Source organism: Vitis vinifera, chromosome 7 (assembly GCF_030704535.1).
Source record: "Vitis vinifera cultivar Pinot Noir 40024 chromosome 7, ASM3070453v1".
Classification (NCBI taxonomy): domain Eukaryota; kingdom Viridiplantae; phylum Streptophyta; class Magnoliopsida; order Vitales; family Vitaceae; genus Vitis; species Vitis vinifera.
The window spans coordinates 18,017,218-18,037,559 of record NC_081811.1 but is presented as its reverse complement, the minus strand read 5'-3'; the positions used below and the strand labels follow the sequence as shown (position 1 = coordinate 18,037,559).

General features: G+C 32.8%; 1 protein-coding gene across 6 annotated transcripts in view; it reads left to right on the top strand.

Moving 5' to 3' along the window:
- Positions 1 to 6,368: 6,368 nt before the first annotated feature.
- Positions 6,369 to 20,342, top strand: part of LOC100852895 (membrane protein of ER body-like protein) — a 46,036-nt gene continuing 32,062 nt past the window's right edge. For 2 of the 6 annotated variants that reach the window (XM_059738127.1, XM_059738128.1), the window contains exons 1-5: positions 6,369 to 6,504; positions 6,622 to 6,890; positions 9,298 to 9,777; positions 14,614 to 14,661; positions 15,714 to 15,986. In XM_059738127.1, the coding sequence (XP_059594110.1) occupies positions 6,653 to 6,890; positions 9,298 to 9,777; positions 14,614 to 14,661; positions 15,714 to 15,986 (1,039 nt within the window). In that variant the 5' untranslated portion in view covers positions 6,369 to 6,504; positions 6,622 to 6,652. Of the gene's footprint in view, positions 6,505 to 6,621; positions 6,891 to 8,763; positions 8,842 to 9,297; positions 9,778 to 14,613; positions 14,662 to 15,713; positions 15,987 to 20,342 lie in introns of those variants that run through there. The other 4 variants (XM_059738126.1, XM_010648371.3, XM_059738125.1 and 1 more) reach the window with 4 other exon arrangements.

The following is a 20,342-nucleotide window of genomic DNA, read 5'->3' as shown; positions in this document are numbered from 1 at the left end:
TATCTTATTGAACATCTTATTGACGTTTGCTTGTTTGAAATTTTTATTTTTTGTCAATTCATTCTTATTTTGCTTATACCAGGTTACATAGAAAAAATATTAATCTCTGTTGTTTAGGGGAGATGTTGCTCAAATTTTTAAAATTTTAATCATGAAATTCATATTGTTAGAAAATATTGTGAATTCATTCATATTTAGTTTATATCAGGTTACATGGAAAAAAACTAAATCTCTATTGTTTAGGGGAGATGCTGCTCAAATTTTTAAAATTTTAATCATGAATTTCATGTTAGAAATTGTTGTTTTTTATCAATTCATTCATATTTTACTTATATTAGGTTACATTGAAAATTTTTGAATCTCTGTTGTTTAGGGAAAATGCTGCTCAAAATTTTACAATTTTAATCATGAAATTCATGTTGTTAGATATTATTGTTTCTTGTCAATTCATTCATATTTTGCTTATATCATGTATTGATGTACATGTAGACATGGATACTCTGTTGTTTCCTGCTCGTCTTGACCCTGAGGATACATCTGTGCTTACTCTTCAACATCAACATTGATCATCCACCATTCGTGTTGATCCAAATATGGGTAATGTTTTGACTTGTCGACACAGGTTTCATTGAGAATGGGTTTTTGATGATCGTATTCGACCGTACATTACACAGTTAGAATTTTATGTCTTTCATCGAGTGGGCCATGTTAAGGTTGATTGGCCTTTGATTACTGCACTAGTAGAGAGATGGCGCCCAAAGACGCACACATTCCACATGCCAGTTGGTGAGATTACCATCACATTGTAGGACATAGCTATCTTATTTGGATTATGTGTACATGGTCATCCTGTCACTGGTTCTACAGATATCGATTGACATGCACTTTGTGAGGAGTTATTGGGTGTTCAACTGACAGAGACTGATATTCGTGGAGCATCCCTTAGAGTTCATTTTATTAGTACCCATTTCTCCCACTTACCACTAGGGGTTGTAGATGAGGTCACATTACAGCGTCATGCTAGAGCATATTTTTTATTGTTAGTTGGTGGTTCATTATTTCTAGATAAGAAGGGAACCTACATCCAATTAGTAATTCTACCCATGTTAAGAGATTTTGGTGAGATTGCACAATATAGTTGGAGGAATACAACACTAACACATCTTTATCGAGAGTTATGTCGAGCTAGCTTAGATAGTGCATAAACTATTACAGGACCATTACAGTTGTTGCAAGTATAACTACAAGTCTTATTAATTATGTAATTTTATCATAATTATGTGCATTTAAACATAATTTTGTTTCATTTTTAATTATGGTCATGGGAACGATTACATGTGGGTTGTCCTAGTAGATCACTTTCCCATGCACCAATGCCTATAGATGAGAGATTTCTGCCAGATGCACTAGGGAGTAGGTGGAGAGTTCCCTTATCTCATACAAACACTCCTCATCATGTGTTTGTCACATACAAAGATGAGTTTGATAGACAATGATCTGAATAAGTTTGGGCTAAATATTAATATTCTTTAACAAGATTATTAATATTAATATTATAATTTAAACTTTATTAAATACATACTAAGATTTGAATATATTAGGTATTATGGAAGCCTTACATAGATGATATACTAGCATTGCTTCCAAACATTTATTTAGCTTATCAGGATATTTGGCGGATGATGTCACCACTTTTTTTTTTATATTGTTGAGTGGCATCGTCCTAAGCGTGTGTTGTGACAATTTAGACTCATACAGGGTATTCCTTCGACATCCCCTATAAATTCTGACCTTCACTCCATAGATCGACGTGGTCGACCTCAGTTTGATTGGAGGTTGTATCATGAGAACTACATGGCATAATGGGAGGTTGGGGGGGACCACATTGTCACTACAAAGCCTATAGAGCCTCATATGGACTACCATGCTCCGTACATAACATGGTATCGTCGTTTTATTACACCTATGGATGATTTTGGACCTATGCGGTACCAAGCTACTGCCTTATCTACCCACTTATTGGTTTGTATCACTTTAATATTATGTACATATTATGTATAATATTTATTCCAACAAATAATTATATATCATTTTATGTGACAGATTGAGACTGACATCTATCATATCTCGAGGAGGTCATGCATTGGAGGACTCTGATAGTGATGTTTGTCACACTGGTATTGTTGATATTATTCGTATGGCCACTGATGTTATGTGCATTATTCGGGAGGATCATCGTATCCCACATGTAGAGCATGGAGGAGGTAGGTCACCAGTTCAGTCGATAGTTGCTCGACTACCACTTGTTTGAGGTCGGTCAACATCTCGAGGGAGAGGTAGATATATTAGTTGTCAACTCATCACATCGTTAATATCAGCATTATTACAGCCCCCTACCTTTTTATCCTCACGATTAGTACAATCACCCATATCTTCAGACTTACCATCAATGCAACACCCTACTTATACAGACGTACCATCAGTGCAACCTCTTACCTCTTTAGACCCACCATCAGTACAACCCCTTATTTCTTTAGACTTGTCTGTAGTTTAGGCCCTTACTTCTTCAGACCCACCATTAGCACAACCCTTTACCTCTTCAGACCCACCATCAGTACAACCCCCTACTTCTTTAGACCTACCTCCATTACAACCTCCTACCTCTTCAGACCCACCATCAGTGCAGATTGACACATCTACTCAGCTAGATTTACAGTTAGCCATTCCAAGGGGTAGGCGGGGTCTACGTCGACCTAGATTGCTACCTCTACCACCACCTCTATTTCCAGCTCCAACCCCATCACAGACAGTTGTTCTTCATGTGTCACATGCAGTACCTGCTACAGTTAGAGAGAAGCGTCTAAAAAGGAAGAGAGTACCAGTTACACATAGGTTCTCTCCTTGTGGAGACATGTGAGATTATATATGTTTTTTATTTTCCACCATATTAATGTTTATTGGATAATTTTTGCGACTTTGATTAAACTACTAAAAATTACATTTTGTAGTAGACTTTTTCTAATTAATTTCATTAACTAATTTTGTCATAAAATCTATATATGACAACTGCGGCTTTAGAGTGTACTATTATTTCGATAAAGATAAATTTGTCATAATACAAATAAATTAATATCTTAAAAAACAACAAATTAAATATCTTAAATTAATAAATTATATAATTTTATATATTATTTATATGTTACATAAGTTTATTATTTTAAGATTATTAATTTATTAATAAATAAAATATTCATTTATAATATCTTCTATTTATCAATTTATGTTTGTTGAAGTAATACTAGATTCTTAAGTTTAAATATAAATAAATTATTATTAAAGTATATATTTTTAATTTTAATAATAAATTATAATTTAATAGTTTTAAATTAAATTTGAAAGTAAAAAAAAAATTATAATTGAAATCTCAATTAGCAACTGCAGCTTAAAATTATACTATTATTTCGATAAAGATAAATTTTTCATAATGCAAATAAATTAATATCTTAAAAAACGATAAATTAAATATCTTAAATTAATAAATTATATAATTTTATATATTATTTATATGTTATATAAATTTATTATTTTAAGATTATTAATTTATTAATAAATAAAATATTCATTTATAATATCTTCTATTTATCAATTTATGTTTGTTGAAGTAATATTAGATTCTTAAATTTAAATATAAATAATTTATTATTTAAGTATATTTTTAAATTTTCAATCATAAATTGTAATTTAATAATTTTCAATTAAATTTTAAATTTTAAAAAAAAATTAACTAAAGCCTCAATTGACATTTAGTTCAAAAATGAAGCGTCAGTTGGTAACTGCGGTTTTAGTTCAAAAATGAAGTTTCAGTTAGTAATTGCAGTTTCAGTTTAAAAATGAAGTTTGAGTTGCCAACTAAGACTTTAAATAAAATAATGAAAAAAAAAAGTTTTTTAATGAAATGACGTCGTGGCACCACAGAGGTCAATTTGAACATAAGTTTCAAAAAGTGGTTAGATTTTATTTATTTATTTTTTAATAAATGGGTAAAACTCAAGTTTTGTCATGATTGTAAAGCTTGCATCGAAAATATTAATGTCGTTCGTCGTGGAGACCAGGAGCCATCAAAACCATTCGAATGTACATTCTGTAGCAGCTTTCTGGTTGTCATAGGTACTCTTTTATCCCATTCCCATCCTTGTCTTAAAGTCACTTACTTGCATGATGTTCACGAAGGATCTGTCATTTTATCACCATGCATAAGAGATTGAAACCTGATTTATGCATGTTCATTTAGTATAAGTATAGTCATGTTAATGTTGACTTTGTAATTTATACATATTAGATAGATAGATGATTTCAAGGGGTTAAATGGATCCAAAATCTTGTCAGCTAATTACTAAGACCGTTGCTACCTTATCAACACCATTAAAGGGAAGTGATGATGCGGGTAATAAGCGGTTGTAGTGAAACAGAGATAGCACCAAGAAGAACGTTAAATATGAGACGATCCTTACACTTCCAAGTTGTGTATGCCGAATTTGAGGATGCAACACCAGTGACAGTGACAATGGGTGGTGGTGGAGTACGAGCGTCATCAATGAAGTGATGAAGATCATAACCTTCAATAAGAGATTGAATTTGAAGGCTCCATGTGAGATAATTGGTGGATGATAATTTGGTAATATTAGAGAGATTGATTGTAAGGAGGGGATGTTAAGGATCTTGGGAGTTTTGGATGGTGATAGGATTGTTGGTGGAAGAAAAGGATGCACCAGAAGCCATTGAGGAGAAGGGAAAAAAAATAGGAAGAAAATACGTCCAAGAATATTAGGCTCTGATACCATGTTGAAGTAAAAAGGGGATTATTGGGAAACAATGACTTGACTTTTTCATTGATTAAGAATGAATATATATATATATATATACAAACCTAAAACACAAAAACGGGAAACAATCTGCCCAAAAACAAAAATAGGAACAATCTTAGAATTAGTCTAAAACACAAAAATAGGAAATTACAATTAATTTGAAGAATTTAAAAAAAGAAAAAAAAAATTATTATAAAGAATTCTCTAATAGTCTTGTCATAACGATTAGGAATATTTATTACTTACACAATGAATATGGATACTATCAGAATAACCCTTTGCCCGTTTAATACCTAAACAAGAAATAAATTTATGTGTAAATGGATACGAGTCCCATAGTTTTAAAACCAAGAAAAATTAAATAAATAAAAAAAGAAAAGATAATGGTACGTACATATTACTTTCACAAATATTTTCAACAAGTTTAGATCGATTTTTTTTTTTTTAAATGTTACTTTTACCGCAAACTCTAAAAACCATTCTAAATTCCAAAGAGCACAATTTTATTACCAACACTTCCTGACAAAAAAGAACGAGAAGGTATGGGCGTGACGATGGGAAGGTCCCACGGTTTTATGAAAAACAGAACATGGGAAAGTGTGTATTAAAAATAAAATACATGAGAAGGAAAGGTAATGGTCCAGATTGGGTATATATTTGGGCCATTAAGACGCCGATATTACTGATGACAAAAAAACTACATTATCTACCGTTTAATACTGTGAGATCAGGTATGGACAAAGCCCGTTAAGGCGGGTGGGAAGTCAGGACATACTGCATTAATGCCCAGTATTCATTGCTCTCCCAAGTCAAAATCGACGTCTACCCTCCACTTATTATTATTATTATTATTTTATATTTTTCTTACTTGTTGCTTCCGTCTCCACCTATCACCCACACCTACCACAGGTAAGATGACCTTAATCATCCATTGCATATCAAGTCTTAATATCATCCGATGGGTATTTTTCTCTCTAATTAATTCTAAAAAAGCAAGTCAAGTTGACTAACTGGTCCTTGCCACTCGCTCTTTCACACCCAACTCAAAATTGCTCGTTTATTGTGTTCACGTCAACTCCTCTCACTGAGGGTTTGTTTTTTTATAGAAAAAATTAAAATATTTAATATTTTTTATTTAATGAAAAATAATAATTTAATATTATCTAATATAATTAAATTGAATATAAGGATAATAAATTTATTTTAATTATATTGGATGATTTTAATATATTACTTTTAATTAGACAAATATTTAATTAAAAAATAAACATCACTTAACTGTTAACATCAAATTTCTTAGCCCGCCCTAATAGCTAGTATTGATCTTTGTTTCAATCTCCCAACAGAAATTAATAAAATCATTAAAAAAAAAGGAAAAGAAAATTGAAATGTATGTTTCTCCTGAAAAGATGTGAATGGTCCGTGTCCCTTTGAACTTATATGTGGAGTCTGAGCATTATGTAGGCTCTGTCACCAGTCGCGACTTTATATATGGATAAAGAGTAAACACAAGAACAAAAACAAATCAATGGGAGGAAGAGAGGGAGGGGCACGTGAAATGAGTGAATGTGAAGGCAGCAGCAATCAAAATTAATCATGCTGCTTTCCTCCACACCAACCTTTGGTCTATTTTTATGAGGTAGGCATACATCGTATCTGTAGGTCAGACGGTGATATACCCTTAATTACAGTCATGCATTTTCTTTTACCTTATATCCTCACCCTCAATTTCTTTCTCTGTTTTATACATTTATAGAGAGAGAGAGGAAGATGAAAGATGATGGAGAATGCCACAGCAGCTGAGTGAGGAAGAAATGGAACAAGCGAGGCAGTGGGAGGAAGTGGAGGAGGAGATTGAGGAAGTGGGTTTGAGAAAAACAAGGTCCCAGAACCACGCCGTGGTCCCCCCCGCCCCCGCCCCCGCCCCCACCGCCACCGCCACGGTCACCACCACTGAGTTTGGCAGCGTAAGAATCGAAGATGAAGTAGTATTTGAAGAAAGGGTTGATGTGGAGGATGGTAGAGGTAAGAGCTCCTCTCTGTATCTTCTCAAGTCTTCAACTTTTGGGTGTTTTTGAGGAATGGGGCGGATAATGAATGATATGGGTTTAAGCTTAAAGAGCACCTTTTAAGGAAACAACTTTACCAATCCTTCAATCCAAGGGGACCCAAATGGGATGCGATCTCTTTCAGTTCAGGCCAAGGGACCTTCACCTCGCTGACCCACATCATACTTTTTGTTAATTAAGGTTCCCTATTATTATTATTATTTTTAATTTAAAAGACACACAATTGATATTAATTGTTTTTTACTTGTATGCAACTATGCATGCATAACATTTTGTTTTCAACTTGAAAATATATGCCTGCAACTCTTCACTCTTTTCCAATATTTTAATTATCTTATTACAACTTACTAAAGGAAAAAAAAAAAGATCTGCCTTTTATTTTATTTTATTTTATTTTTATAATTGACTAAGATTTAGGGAATTTGAGTTTAATTTAACTCAGAATTAATATTTTTATAATATTTATAATTTATGTAATCCAAAATGATAATATTCATTTTACATGTTTTATTTTATTTTTTTAATTGTTAAAGAAAACATATGAAATTGTAATTATATATATGCTTTTTGATTTTGTTATGGAGATAGATTAATTTATTTATTTATATTTTATTTTATTTGCATGAGATGTTATTTACCATTTTACATTTTGACATACATCTATAGAAAAAAGCTTGAAAAATAACATTATGGGTGGGTTCTACCTAATCTAAATTTGATTTATAAATTAGATAGATAGATAGATAGACAAAGGTTGATAGATAGATAAATAAACAGAGCGGCAAAGGTTGAGGAATTTATCTTTGGGATGGCTAAAAAATGTTCTTGATTTAACTTAGTAGTAAATGTTGATTTTATTCATTTTTAGTGATTAAGCATTAAGCAATGAAGTCTTTCATGCTCGTGCCAGCTTTTAGCTTTCAGAATAAAAATTAAAAACAACACATTTAAAAACTAAAAACAATTTTTTGTTCTTAATAATAGAAAATAAAGTGTTTTAAGAGAACATCTTTTAATTGTTTTCTATTGTGTTTTACTTGTTTTTTGAATACTGTTCTAAAAAATAATTATATAAATACGTGGAATGATTAAAAATAAAATACTAGATGTAAAAATTCTTTTTAAAACATATTAAAAAAAAAATTAGGTTTTTAAACAAACTTTTATTCTACAAAAATTAGAAAACAAATTTAAAAAACCGTTCTTAAAAACTATTTTTTAAAATTGTTTTAAAAAATAGTTACCAAATAAGTCACTTTACCTATTTGGTAACTATTTTCGAAAACAGTTTTGAAGAAAACGTTTTTGAGAATAGCTTTTGAAAATTCTTTTCTAATGTTTTGTAGAATACAAGTCTATTTAGAAATCGAAAATCTTTTTAATATTTTTAAATATGTTTTAAAAATAATTTTTATATCTAACATTTTATTTTTAATCATTTTACATATTTGTATAATTATTTTTTAAAATGACCTTATAAAACAAGTAAAAATAGTAAAAGACAACTTTTTTTTTTTAAAACACTTTATTTTCTATTCTTAAAATGGTTTTTTATTACCAAATATGTTTTCCTAATTTTTTTTGGTAGAGATTAGAAACCGAAAACAGTTGCTAAATAGACCCTCAAGCTTGTTGATATTTTTTCTATAAAATTAATGAACTTCATCATAACAAAAAACAATGAGATTTTGGCGTTATTTGAATTGATTGAAAAGCCAAAAGTCTTTTAAATGCCTATTTAATTAAATTTATGAGTATTCAATTTTGGCTTTTGTAGGAGCTATTCTATATTAAATAAAATTATATTTGAGTTATTTAAGAAAATGAAGAAGAATCTTCTGTTTTCCTACCCTCATAACCAAGGAGAGGGACCACGTTCAGGAGCAGAGGCTGTCATGCATCAATGCGTAAGACTTGTATCCGAAATCTTTCCTTTGTTGCCTTACGTAACTTTCTGCTGCTCCTTATTGGGAAAATGGTTAGTTTTTCTGTAATGGTTTTCAGTTCAATTTACCAACATGTTATGCATCCCCTCGTTGTTAGGAATGGGAATGGGGGTGAATCAAAATACCATGTGGAAGACAAGATCGGGTTTTAGTTCGTATTAGAATGAATTTGTACTCTTATTCCAATTTCTAAATTGAATGGATTTCCCATTCCCATTTCCTATTCAGACACTTCAAGCATGCCCTGAGTGGTGAATAGACAGGGGTGATGACTTGTTTATTCCTAGCTTACAAATTTGTCATCTTCCTTTAGTTTTCCTGTGATTTATTGCTTCATGAGTACCTATTTATGGTCATGAATTTGCATTGAAGAACAAAATTTCTGAATGCAATGTTTATTTTGTTGCTTGATGGCAGGTGTGATCAAATTTGGTGACGCTGAATCTTTTGTTCTTGAGAAAAATTCTAGTGATGAAGGATTGGATGTCACAGCAAAGATCACTGACATTCGAAAGAGTCTAAGCACTATTATCAAACATCAAAATGGAGAAAACAGTAGGGATGAAAGTTTGCCTCGCAATCTTTCAACTTTTGATGAGTCATATGAGGAACGAATTACACGCTTCAAACCTTCTGACAGTGAGATAATAGAACGTGCAAGTATTGATTTAATAAAAGAAACTGACGAAGAAACAGAATTTGAACTTGAGAGGTTATTAGAGAAGCCAAATTCACACAAGTTCTACTGTCCTAATTGTAATGCATGCATTGAAAAGATTATTCTTCTTAGGAGAGAACAGGAGAGGCTTCTTGCAGCTGTAAACAACCTTGAACGTAGTGAGCCCATTGAGACGACATTCACATGCACATCATGCTACACCTTTCTTGTTTTCATAGGTATCACTTCATCTCATCCTTGTCTAAAAGTTACTTTTGCTTCCGGTTGTCTTGTTTACATGAGGAATTTGTTCATATTTATTAATGGTATAATTTTTGAAAGTACCGATTGAATTTCAAATACGATATTAACATATTGAATAAATGTTTCCAGTATTTGAGTATTTCTTAGTGACAAATCACTATAAATATAGGACTCATTGCGTTGGGTAATGCTTGTCATCTCTGTCATTTCATCACTATTAGAGATTGAAACTTCATGCATATTCATTTGTTTCACAGATATTGTAACTAATAGAGCTGTAGGTAAGTTTTGGATACTGCCAATGACACATTCCTAGAATGTGTGAACTCACCTTTCTTTATTGTGATCATGGAGACAACCCCCTTGGAGTTGGATCCATGTTTGAACACTCTGAGAATCCCAGTGGAAATAGATGATAAGCAATGGCGCAAAGTTGCATGATATACAAGTATGATTCCAAGAGTTAAATGACTCATAAGTCTTGCTATCTAAGTAGTAAGACTATTGCTACTTGATGAACATCAATACACCAGAAACTCTTAGGAAATAATTGAATTGAATCATAATTCCAAAACCTATAAAATTTTATTGGGGAAGATTTCAATTTTATTAGGTTTTCCAAAAAGAAGTTTGGGTTTGAGGATTACTAGAAGGATGAGAGCCTTTCATGAATGGCTTAGAGATTGTGGGTTGGTAGGCCCTCTTAGAAGTGAGTCTTTTACCTCATCAAATATGCAAGAGACACTGGTTTGTAAAAGGTTGGATGAATTCTTGATCTCAATGGAGTGGGTCCCAACATTATCTAGGAAGTATTATGGACGTTTATTTACGACTATTGTGCATCATATTGGAGATAACCAAATTAGTTGGGGTCCCACTCCCTTTTGGTTTGAGAATATGTGTTGCAATATCTGAAATTCAGACAGATTATTAGGGAGTGTATAAAATTCAGGTCTAAGGCTGGAAAGGCGCAAATTTATGCAAAAACTGAAGTCGATTAGAAGTTTTATTGGAAGTATAAACTTATTCTGTTCTTGGAGAAAGGACAACTGCAATAATCAAGGATATTGGAAATATTGATGCCACTGAGGAGATGCATCAGTTTATGGAAGAACTCAGATATCTTAGGGTAGAAAGAAAAGTTTAGCTGGGAGATATTGTGGGGAGGGAAGAGATGGGAAATGTCTAGGTTGAAATGGTCAAGAGGGGGAGTACAATTCTAAGGTACTTCACACTGGGGGGCTAATAGTAGGAGGAACAAAAATTTGATTGCACCCATGATGGATCAAGGAGAAATCCAGATTGTCAAGACTTAATCTCTAGGGAAAATGACTAGTTTTTCTGCTGCCCATTATAATCGGCTAAAGAGTAAGACACATTGAGGATTGAAGGTTTAGAGTATGCCCTTATCTGAGACTAGTGGCAAATGGGTGGAAATAAGTTTTCGAGAAGAGTAGATTATGAAGACGATTTTTCATAAGGATAGAGGTAAAGCTCCTAGACTGATGCTTTTTACAATATCATTTTATCAGGATTTTTTGTCAATCATGAGAGAAGATCTATTAAGAGATTTTGAGGAAGTTCACAATAATATGACAAAAAATCAAAGCACTAACTCAGCCTTCATCATGTTTGTCCTGAAAAAAAAGGAAAGTATTATTGAGGTTAAAGACTTTAGCCCCATCAATCTTGTGTATAACTTTTAGAAACTCTCATCAGGGTGCTGTTTATGTGTCTGTGCTTTGTATTCCATGAGACTGTCTCCTTTTCCCATCGAGCCTTTGTTCAGGGTATAGAGGTTCTTGATGCTGTGTTGATAACTGAAATCGTAGATGAGAAGCAGACTGAAGGAAGAAGATGTGGCTTTCAAAGTGAATTTTGAAAAGGCTTGTGATTATGTAGATGAGATTTCTTGGATCACACTGTTTGCGAATGAGTCTCAATCCTAGGTGGAGGAAATGAGTACAGTGTTTTCTTTTATCTATTAGCTTTGCAGTGCTAGCAAATGGGAATGTCAAAGACTTGTTTAGGTCCTTGGGAGGTCTTCATCAAGGTGCTCTTTCACCCTTCTTATTCATGCATGGTAGATTCACTTAGCAAATTGATATCTAGATTTGAGGATAAGGTCGAATGGTTGACTTTTAAGTTGGTAGCGGTGGGTTGAGAATGTCTTACCTCCAGTTTGTATATGACACCATTTTTTTCCTCAACAAAGGAAGAGTACAGAAACTTTGGCTGATCCTTTAACATTTTAGGTAGTGTCTAGGCTTTAAGATTAGCATTAATAAAAGCTTCTAGCTAGTATTCGTGTTGATTCTTACCACACAAAGAATTTGGAGCCTTTGTGGGATTGAGATAGAGTGATTAGCCCCTTACATACTTTGGTCTACCCCTTGGAAGGAACCTAAGGGACGATCATTTTTTAGGATCTAGTGGTGAAGAAAGTTTCCACATGGTTGTATGGTTGGTGGAAGCCAATTTGCCATTATGAGGCAGGATCACCTCAATCTATACCTAAATAGCACATTCAGAGACAACACAAATTTAAAAAATTCAGAGATTTTTTCTGGTTGGGGATCTAGGGACAGTTGGAAAGATTACTTTGTTAGGAAGGACCATATTGGCTAGAGCTTTGATTGGTAAATGGTTGTGTTGATTCCTAGAGAGTGTTTCCTTATGGCACCAGGTGCTTTTAAGAGTATTTAAGGTTTGTATGTCAAGGGTTTGGATGCCAACATTGTGGGTTAGGAGCTCTCATCATCCCATTGGAAGCTAATAACCGAAATTTATCCTGATTTTATTCATTGTATTGGTCTCATGTGCCTGGGTGGTTATTCTATTCTGTTTTGGGAGGACCTGTGGTAGGGATATCAACCCTTTTGTCTTCTTCTCCCTTGCCTTTACTTCTCTTTGTGTTCAAAGGGTCTCTCTGTTGTTAAATTCTAGTCCTTTCTACATGATTCTCTCATTTTTCAACTTCTGAGAAATCTGTTAAATGGGATACTTGATCTGTCAGTTCTTCTGTTGTCTTTACGGAGTATCTTCCTCACTTCAAGCCCACCTTGATGAAAGGTTTTGAGGCTTGTGCCAAATGGTTCTTCCTCTAATTTTTTTTCCAAGCCTTTTTGAAGTTTTTCTGAAGTTGATTCTTCTTGTGCCTTTTGAATTCTAAACAAACCTCTTCCCCACTGAAAGCAGAATGCCTTCGCTTTGGTTGGTGGTTAAAGGCAAAATACAGATAATTTAATTCAGTTATGGGGACCATATATGGCTGTTAGCCCATATCATTGTGTTGTCTACCTGTGGAGTGGGGAATGTGCAAACTGCTCTCTTCCTCCATTCTCCCCTTGCTTTGCAGTTAGGATAGAGACTTTTTTTGATACCAAGATTAAACTGCATGGCTCCCAGGATGTTTCTGATGTGATGCTCAATTTTTGTTTTTTAATTTCCTTTTTCCAGGTTTTGATTGATCCCTCAAAAACAGGGTGAGGAGGGCTATCCTAACAAAGTTATAGATTATAGAATTAGAAAGAAATGCCCAAATTTTTAATGAAGGAGGAGATGAACCTGTAAATTGTGGGAAAATATTTGTTCTCTCCCTTCTCTTTGGATGTTGGCCACCAAGAAGTTCTTAGAAGTTCCTCTTAGCACCTTGTCAAGGGATTGAAGTTAGGGAGTTGTGGAGATACTGACTGAATGAGCTTCTCCTGTCAATCCTTGTCATGAAGCTTAATTTTGATGGATGTTCAATGGGAAGCCCGGGTGAGATGGTTATTAGTGAGTGCTATTTTGAGATTATTGGGGTCAAGATTATTCAAGCTTTTCAGAGAGAGGTGGCGTAGGGTAGGGCTAGCTATTGAGGCAAAAAAACTTGCTTTGCTTGAGGGTCTCAAAGTGGCAAGAGGGTTAGGTGTCAGTAAGCTACTAATGGAGAAGGACTTATGATAATTTTGTCTTAGGTAACTAGTGGCCATATAAGGTCTTTGGCAAAGTACTGGGTTTGTCTTTCTCATGGAAGCATACATCAGCTAATAAGGAAGCCAACATGATGGCCAAGAAAAGAGGCTTTGCTCCTGTTGATTTTATTGGGGATTTCTTTCCCCCTTGAGGTTTTTAAACTCTGGGTGGAAAGCCAAAGTCTACATCAGGGACCTCTGATCTTTGTTTCCTTTTTATACTTTGTACATTTTCTTTTCTTCTTCTAAGGATTTCCATCCTTACTTTTTTGTTTTGGTACATTGCTATTATCTTATATGATACAAGCATAATTTCTTTTTAAAAATTTGTTGGTAAAAAGCAATCAATTTATTTCTTTTCCATGGATGGTTTGACAAAAAAATGAGGAAAGGAGCACCTATCATTATTTAGTTTTTTTTTTTTTCTTTATGGGAGTTTATCTAATTTGTTTCCCTTAACTTACCATCCAATGGTGATGCCTCTAAGAATCTAAACTATTCGATAAAGTTTTCTATAATGATGAGAGAGTGAATCTCAGGTATAGAAAGTTTAAAGGATGAGTTCAGATTTCCAAGGACCAGAAATTTTATTACATAAAAAACCATAAGTGAATGCACTTCCATGTTAGACCATTCATATGAAGGGAGAGAACATTATATGGATGCCATCTACATGTCATTTCACCAATTTATTGGCTTTACTATTATCAAGTTTTCTGTTATTGGAAATTGACCTTCTATATGGCTTGCATGTATGAATATTGGAACTTTCGAGTCCATGATTTCTTTGATTAATTTCAGTATTAGTACTCTTCTTATGGGCTGTAAGTTTAAGTCTTTTCTTCATTTTAACAGGGAATCAACTCATCTCTATTTTTACCCCTAGAAGGAAAGAGCCAAAAGGTATATTTATTTTATCCAATTCTTAAATCTGCTAAAGTTTGTATCAATGTTCTTTTTAACAAGCAATTAAAAATATTGAGAAAATGTTTTTATGAAGTCCTATGACCGAAATGTTGACATTGAGGAGACTATATTGGTTGGTTAAGATTGAAATAAAAGTGAGAAGTGATGCTTCATCATTTTGTTTAGGAGGTCTATTTTGTAGCATTGCTTATATTTTTGTTTAATTCTTTTGCTACTGCCATTAGCTTCTTTACTTTGCACTGGATGAAAAAAGACTACCTCTTGCTCTGAAATTAAATGCGTTATAGTAACTGATTCTGTTATCTAGATGACCAATTGCCTTAAGTAAATCCCCCTTTTGCCCCTGTTGCATTAGTCAACAAATTGTCTCCTAGGCACCTACATGGCTGCAATAGCTATCTATATTCCTCATTTAAATAATGTACCATAGAATCTCATCTATTAGAAATGAATCTTTTTCCTGGATTTGAAGGAAAAACAATAGATTCCCATTTTAGTCATTATGCCAATTGCGGATTCCATTTATACTTTATTACTTTGTTATCACCAGGATATGATCCTTTCAGTTCCAACAATGAAACATCATAGTATTAAGAGAATCAAATTTATTCTACTCATTTTGCTTTAGTTGTTGTAGTGCCATATTTGCATTAAGTGAGGTTGGGCCCAGTGATCAAGTTTCACCTCCTCTCCTCTTCTCCAAAACTAGACATTCTAAATGATTGACTGTGAAATATCGGGAATGGCCTATTCTTTAATGTATTATTGAATATTATTTATATATGAAATTTGTGGTCTATTCTTTAATATACTATAGAAGATCATTTACTTATGAAATTTGTCTTTTTATGAAGGAGATTCCTATACAAAAAAATGATATTAAACCTGCTCTTTCAGGTGTACAAGGCCTAAAAATGATAATAGGGTGCATTTTATATTTGGTTTTCAGCTAGATGATATGGAGTAATAATCAAAATGTATTCCAATTCTTATGATTTTAGGCCTACTTACTTCATGTGCTGATGTAGGAAGTGAGAGGTCCCACATGGAAGGAAGTGATGTTGAAGCTTTGGTTCCATCACGAAGTTTGGACATATCATTGCCTGATCAAAGTCATCAGCCTCCATCTATTCAAAAAGCTTCATTGCCTGTCCTTCCATCGGACAATGGAGGACTTGCTAACAATTTGACCCCTACTATTGAAGAAGTCAAAGAAGATATTGTGGAAGGATCCTCACTGCCTCGAGGTATGGAAATTGATGTCAGAGAGATATCAGAAAATGCAATAAGAAATAAGACAGGTATGGAAAGATATCTAGCTCATGCATTGCATTGGGAATTTATCTCAAATTTTTTAGTATTTCCTTTATATAGATAATATTTTAAGGACAACTTCTTTTAGTGCTTTCTGGTTGGAAATAGGGTTACTGACTTGCTATTCCTTGTCCAACATGGGTTTTGGGTTTAGAACTCTATTGCTATGTTTGGCTTAAAAAAGTACTAAGGAAAAAAAAAAAGTAAGAAAAATGATTTTTTTCATTTTTGGTTTTATTATGGAAAATATAAAAGAATATAAAATATAATTAAAATTAGTTAGAAACTTATGCAATTTCAAATTATGTAAGAATGGCTGGTTCCATGTTTTTGGTTTTACTGTAATAAAGAAAGTTCATCTCCTCTAATGAAGCACCTTTTGAAAGAGCATATAGTGGTTCTTATGACACTGTTTATCAAGTTTACAGAAATTCTTTGCATGGTTCTTTTCAGATTTTGTTCTAGGCACTGATTTTTTTGGTTTTGGGATAAAATATTACTCTGAGGTCTGGCTCAAGTCACAAGGAATTGGTTTGATATAGAAATTTCCAAGTTCAAGTTCCCCTTTTGATCTATCTATCTATCTATCTATCTATCTATATTAAAATGGAAATCCTAAAAGGATGCAAATCCTAGGACATACAAGGTCAAGTTCCCCTTTTGGGACCAAAGTATCTATCTATCTAGTATGATGTTAGTTTGATAATACATGCAGTTCATGTCATCCCATTTTTTTTTTTTGAAAATGCAGTTTACTCTTGTTTCAAATTAACTCTAAATTAATTCTAGTGAACCTAGTATGATGTTAGTTTGATAATACATGCAGTTCATGTCATCCCATTTTTTTTTTTGAAAACGCAGTTTACTCTTGTTTCAAATTAACTCTAAATTAATTCTAGTGAACCTAATTGAAATCAATCTAAACACTATTATTTTCTAAAAAGCTAATTTCTAAATAAGCCAATTAGCCCTGAATTAAACTTAAATCTAACCATAAATGAAAGTACCATCATTATATTGTCATAATCATCATTTTCCCCATCTTTGCATCTTCATCATCCTCTCCGTCTCTAAAATCCTGATATCCAAGTGCCATTATTCAACCATTTTCACCAACTTCCTTATCTTCAAAACCCTAATGTCAAAATTCCATCATGCATCATCTTCATAATCTTCATCAATCTTACCTTTCCTTTTTGTTCCTTTTATTTTTATTATTTTGTTGCTGGGCTTTGACAAAATATCTGGTGGCTATGGCACATTTTTGCTCATTTTGTTTGCTTATTTTTTATTTTGTTTTATTCTTCACAGAAATTCTCTGGTCTTTTAAACAAATTTTCTCTTTTTTTTTTTTAAATTTCCTTATTCTTTTTTCTTTTTTTTTATCTTCTTTGAAAAAAAAGGAAAAAAAAAAACATTTTTGTTTTAGGTTCTCCCATGGTTCTCATCTCTAGTGGGAAGAATTTGTCATTTGTCTATTTATTTTTTATTTTTTATTTTTTATATACTTTCTGTTTTATTTTCAACTTGATGGATTCTATCTTTATGTTCCTCTTATTATTCCTATTTTCTTCAAATTTTTTTTCCTGAATTTTCTTGTGTTGGTCTTGCCATGGCTATACAAACTCTTCTCCATGTAACCTCAACCTAAACTCCCTCATTTTATTTTTCTCTAAGGTCCATCCTTTTTCTATCCCTAAAATCTGCTTCCCCTTATCATCCTCCCTCCGAAACCTAATTTCATTTCTTGCTTTCTTCTTGGCTTCCATTGTCATTATCATCTAAGGCTTTAATTTCATCTCCAAATCCTTTTGGTGAGTGCTAATTCAAAGATATGCTTATTTTTCTCTACAACGAAACAAGAAAGTTTCTTATATTTGATTTTTGTTTGCTTGATTGTTTGTTTGTTTGTTTTTCTTGCTTTTTTGTATTTTGACATGCTTCTGGTTGTAATGATTTTTTGTTTGTTTTTTTTTGCTTTTTTGTATTTTGACATGCTTCTTGTTGTACTGATTTTATTTTATTTCTTGTTTAGGATTTGAACAACATTCAAGAAGGGTTTTTTATGTTCACTTTATGGAGGCTGTAACAAATGTTTTGTTCCATTCTTCTTTCTAGTTTTTGTTTATTTTTTCCCTATCATTCTGAAGGGAGCCTCTGCAACTGCAAGTGTGATTCTACCATTGATGCAATGGTACAATGCTTTTTTTTTGTTTTTTCCCTTAAATTCTTTGATTTTGCTCGTGTTAAACTACCAATTGACCTAAAAATTTAAGTTCTTAGATAATGCACTAAAAATGTATATCAAACTGATTTAGGATAAAGTCTTAAGAACTTAAAAAGTGATGAACGTTGGATTGTGCTTCTCTTAATTGAGGAAGTAATAGAGATTAGATTATATATCAATGCTTTTGAAGTAACATTCGGACTAAGGAAGACTGAAGATTGAAAAGGGGGAAAAGAATGAAAAACCATGTTCTTTTGCTATCATTTAAAAGAAGGGAAAATATGTCAATGCACATCTTGGCCATTACTGAACAAGATCTAACAGGAGAGGTCACTTTTATTTACAAAATAGAGAGGTGATGTATTTGTTAGAAACCTCAGTGGAGGTTCATGTAATTTTTTTTTTTTTTGAAAAAAAAAATCATACAAGCATGGTAACAAGATGGGGAAAGATAATCAAAATGCTCTGTCACAAAAAAGGCTATCAATGAAATCCAGGTTGTACCTGGTAGAGGGTGGTCCTTGCCTTGTTGGAGGGTGCCTTTTGGGAAAGAGTATGCTGTCTTTAAGGTTTCTTGAGTTAGGAGAATTTCTCTATGTCATTCTTTTTCTGATATAACCAATATACCACCATATTAGTAATGCACATGAGCAACAGCCTTCATTAATTCAATTGTGCTTTGCATGGTATATTTTTGTGTTTTCATGTAGGAGACAATAAGATAATTAATGGGGAAAAACCACTCTCCTTGTTCACACTGGTACAAATGAGTTGGAATCAAGTTACACTTTGTGTCAAAATTTTATTCTCACGCCCTTCAGTAAAATTTTCTGGGCATTATATCTCAGTAAACCTATCTCTGGAGAATATATCCTCATTTTCGTAATGATTGTAAGATCTCAAGTTGATTAGATATTGATGGTCCCCATTCCATTAGCTAATAGCTTGTCAAATGAATATAAAGACCTATAATAGAGCAATACATGGATGGATAACTCTCAATTTTTCTATCAATTTGATGTTTTACAAATATGATGAATGTGATCTAGGCATCTTAGCTGATGATAAATTTCTGAAGTATATGATCCCCACTAAAAGTATTGAAGGGGGTAAAAATAGGAACAGTTACATGAGGTATAATTTGATCTTGACTTTATTTCGCTATACATACACATTAAACTATTAGTTAACCCAAAAGCTTAAGCTTGTGGGGAAAGGATCTCTCATGTTTTTCAGGATAATTATGTTTCACATCCCACCTCATGGTCAACATCCTTTGCACATAGATTTAGTAAATAGAGGAATAAATAGATAGGCTAAAATGTAAGACCTCTAGGGATTAAAGCTCTGATACCACGTTACACTACAAATTACCCCAAAAGCTTAATCTTCTAGTGAATGGGCCAACAAGGCTTGTTAGGCTCACTAATAATAGCAGTATATAGTCAATGCCTTATATATTTACCTATTTCATTAGTCAGATTTTTGTTGAGTAACAGAAGTGCTCTTCCATTTTACTGCTGGGAAATTAAGGAGAAAAATCATAGACAGTAGATCTCAATGAAAGAAAGCAAACAAAACAGTACAATTATGATTCCTGAGCAATCAAATTATATAATAACCTGAAACAAAGAAGTTTTAGAATTGCTCAGCATTATGGATGCTATAGTTGTGTTTTATTAGAATGTGAACTCCTTTCATAATTGAGGCTCTTTCTGTGAGCTTTTGTTTTCTTTTTCATTTTTCAAGACTTTTGATGAATTGCATAGCCACCAGTGGCATGTATTGTGTGTGGGCAGTTCGTATAGCTTTATAATTCTTGTATGCTTGTTTAGTTGCTGGAAATTTTTTATTTGGGCAGTTTCTACTTTTGAATTATGCATTTAAGTGCTGGTTTTGATGCTTGTGTTGTTTGTATATTTTATTGATGTGCGGAAATCTTAGTGAACCCTAAAGAAATTTTCTTAGTGTTAGCAAAGTTTTGACATATATATGATTAAATAATAATTTTCATTCTGTTGTCAACAAAGTTTGGCATTTTTTGGGTGAAAGTGGGGTACCAACACCTTTCCACTACATACCCCAATCCCAAAATTCAGAATAGTTTTAGAATCAC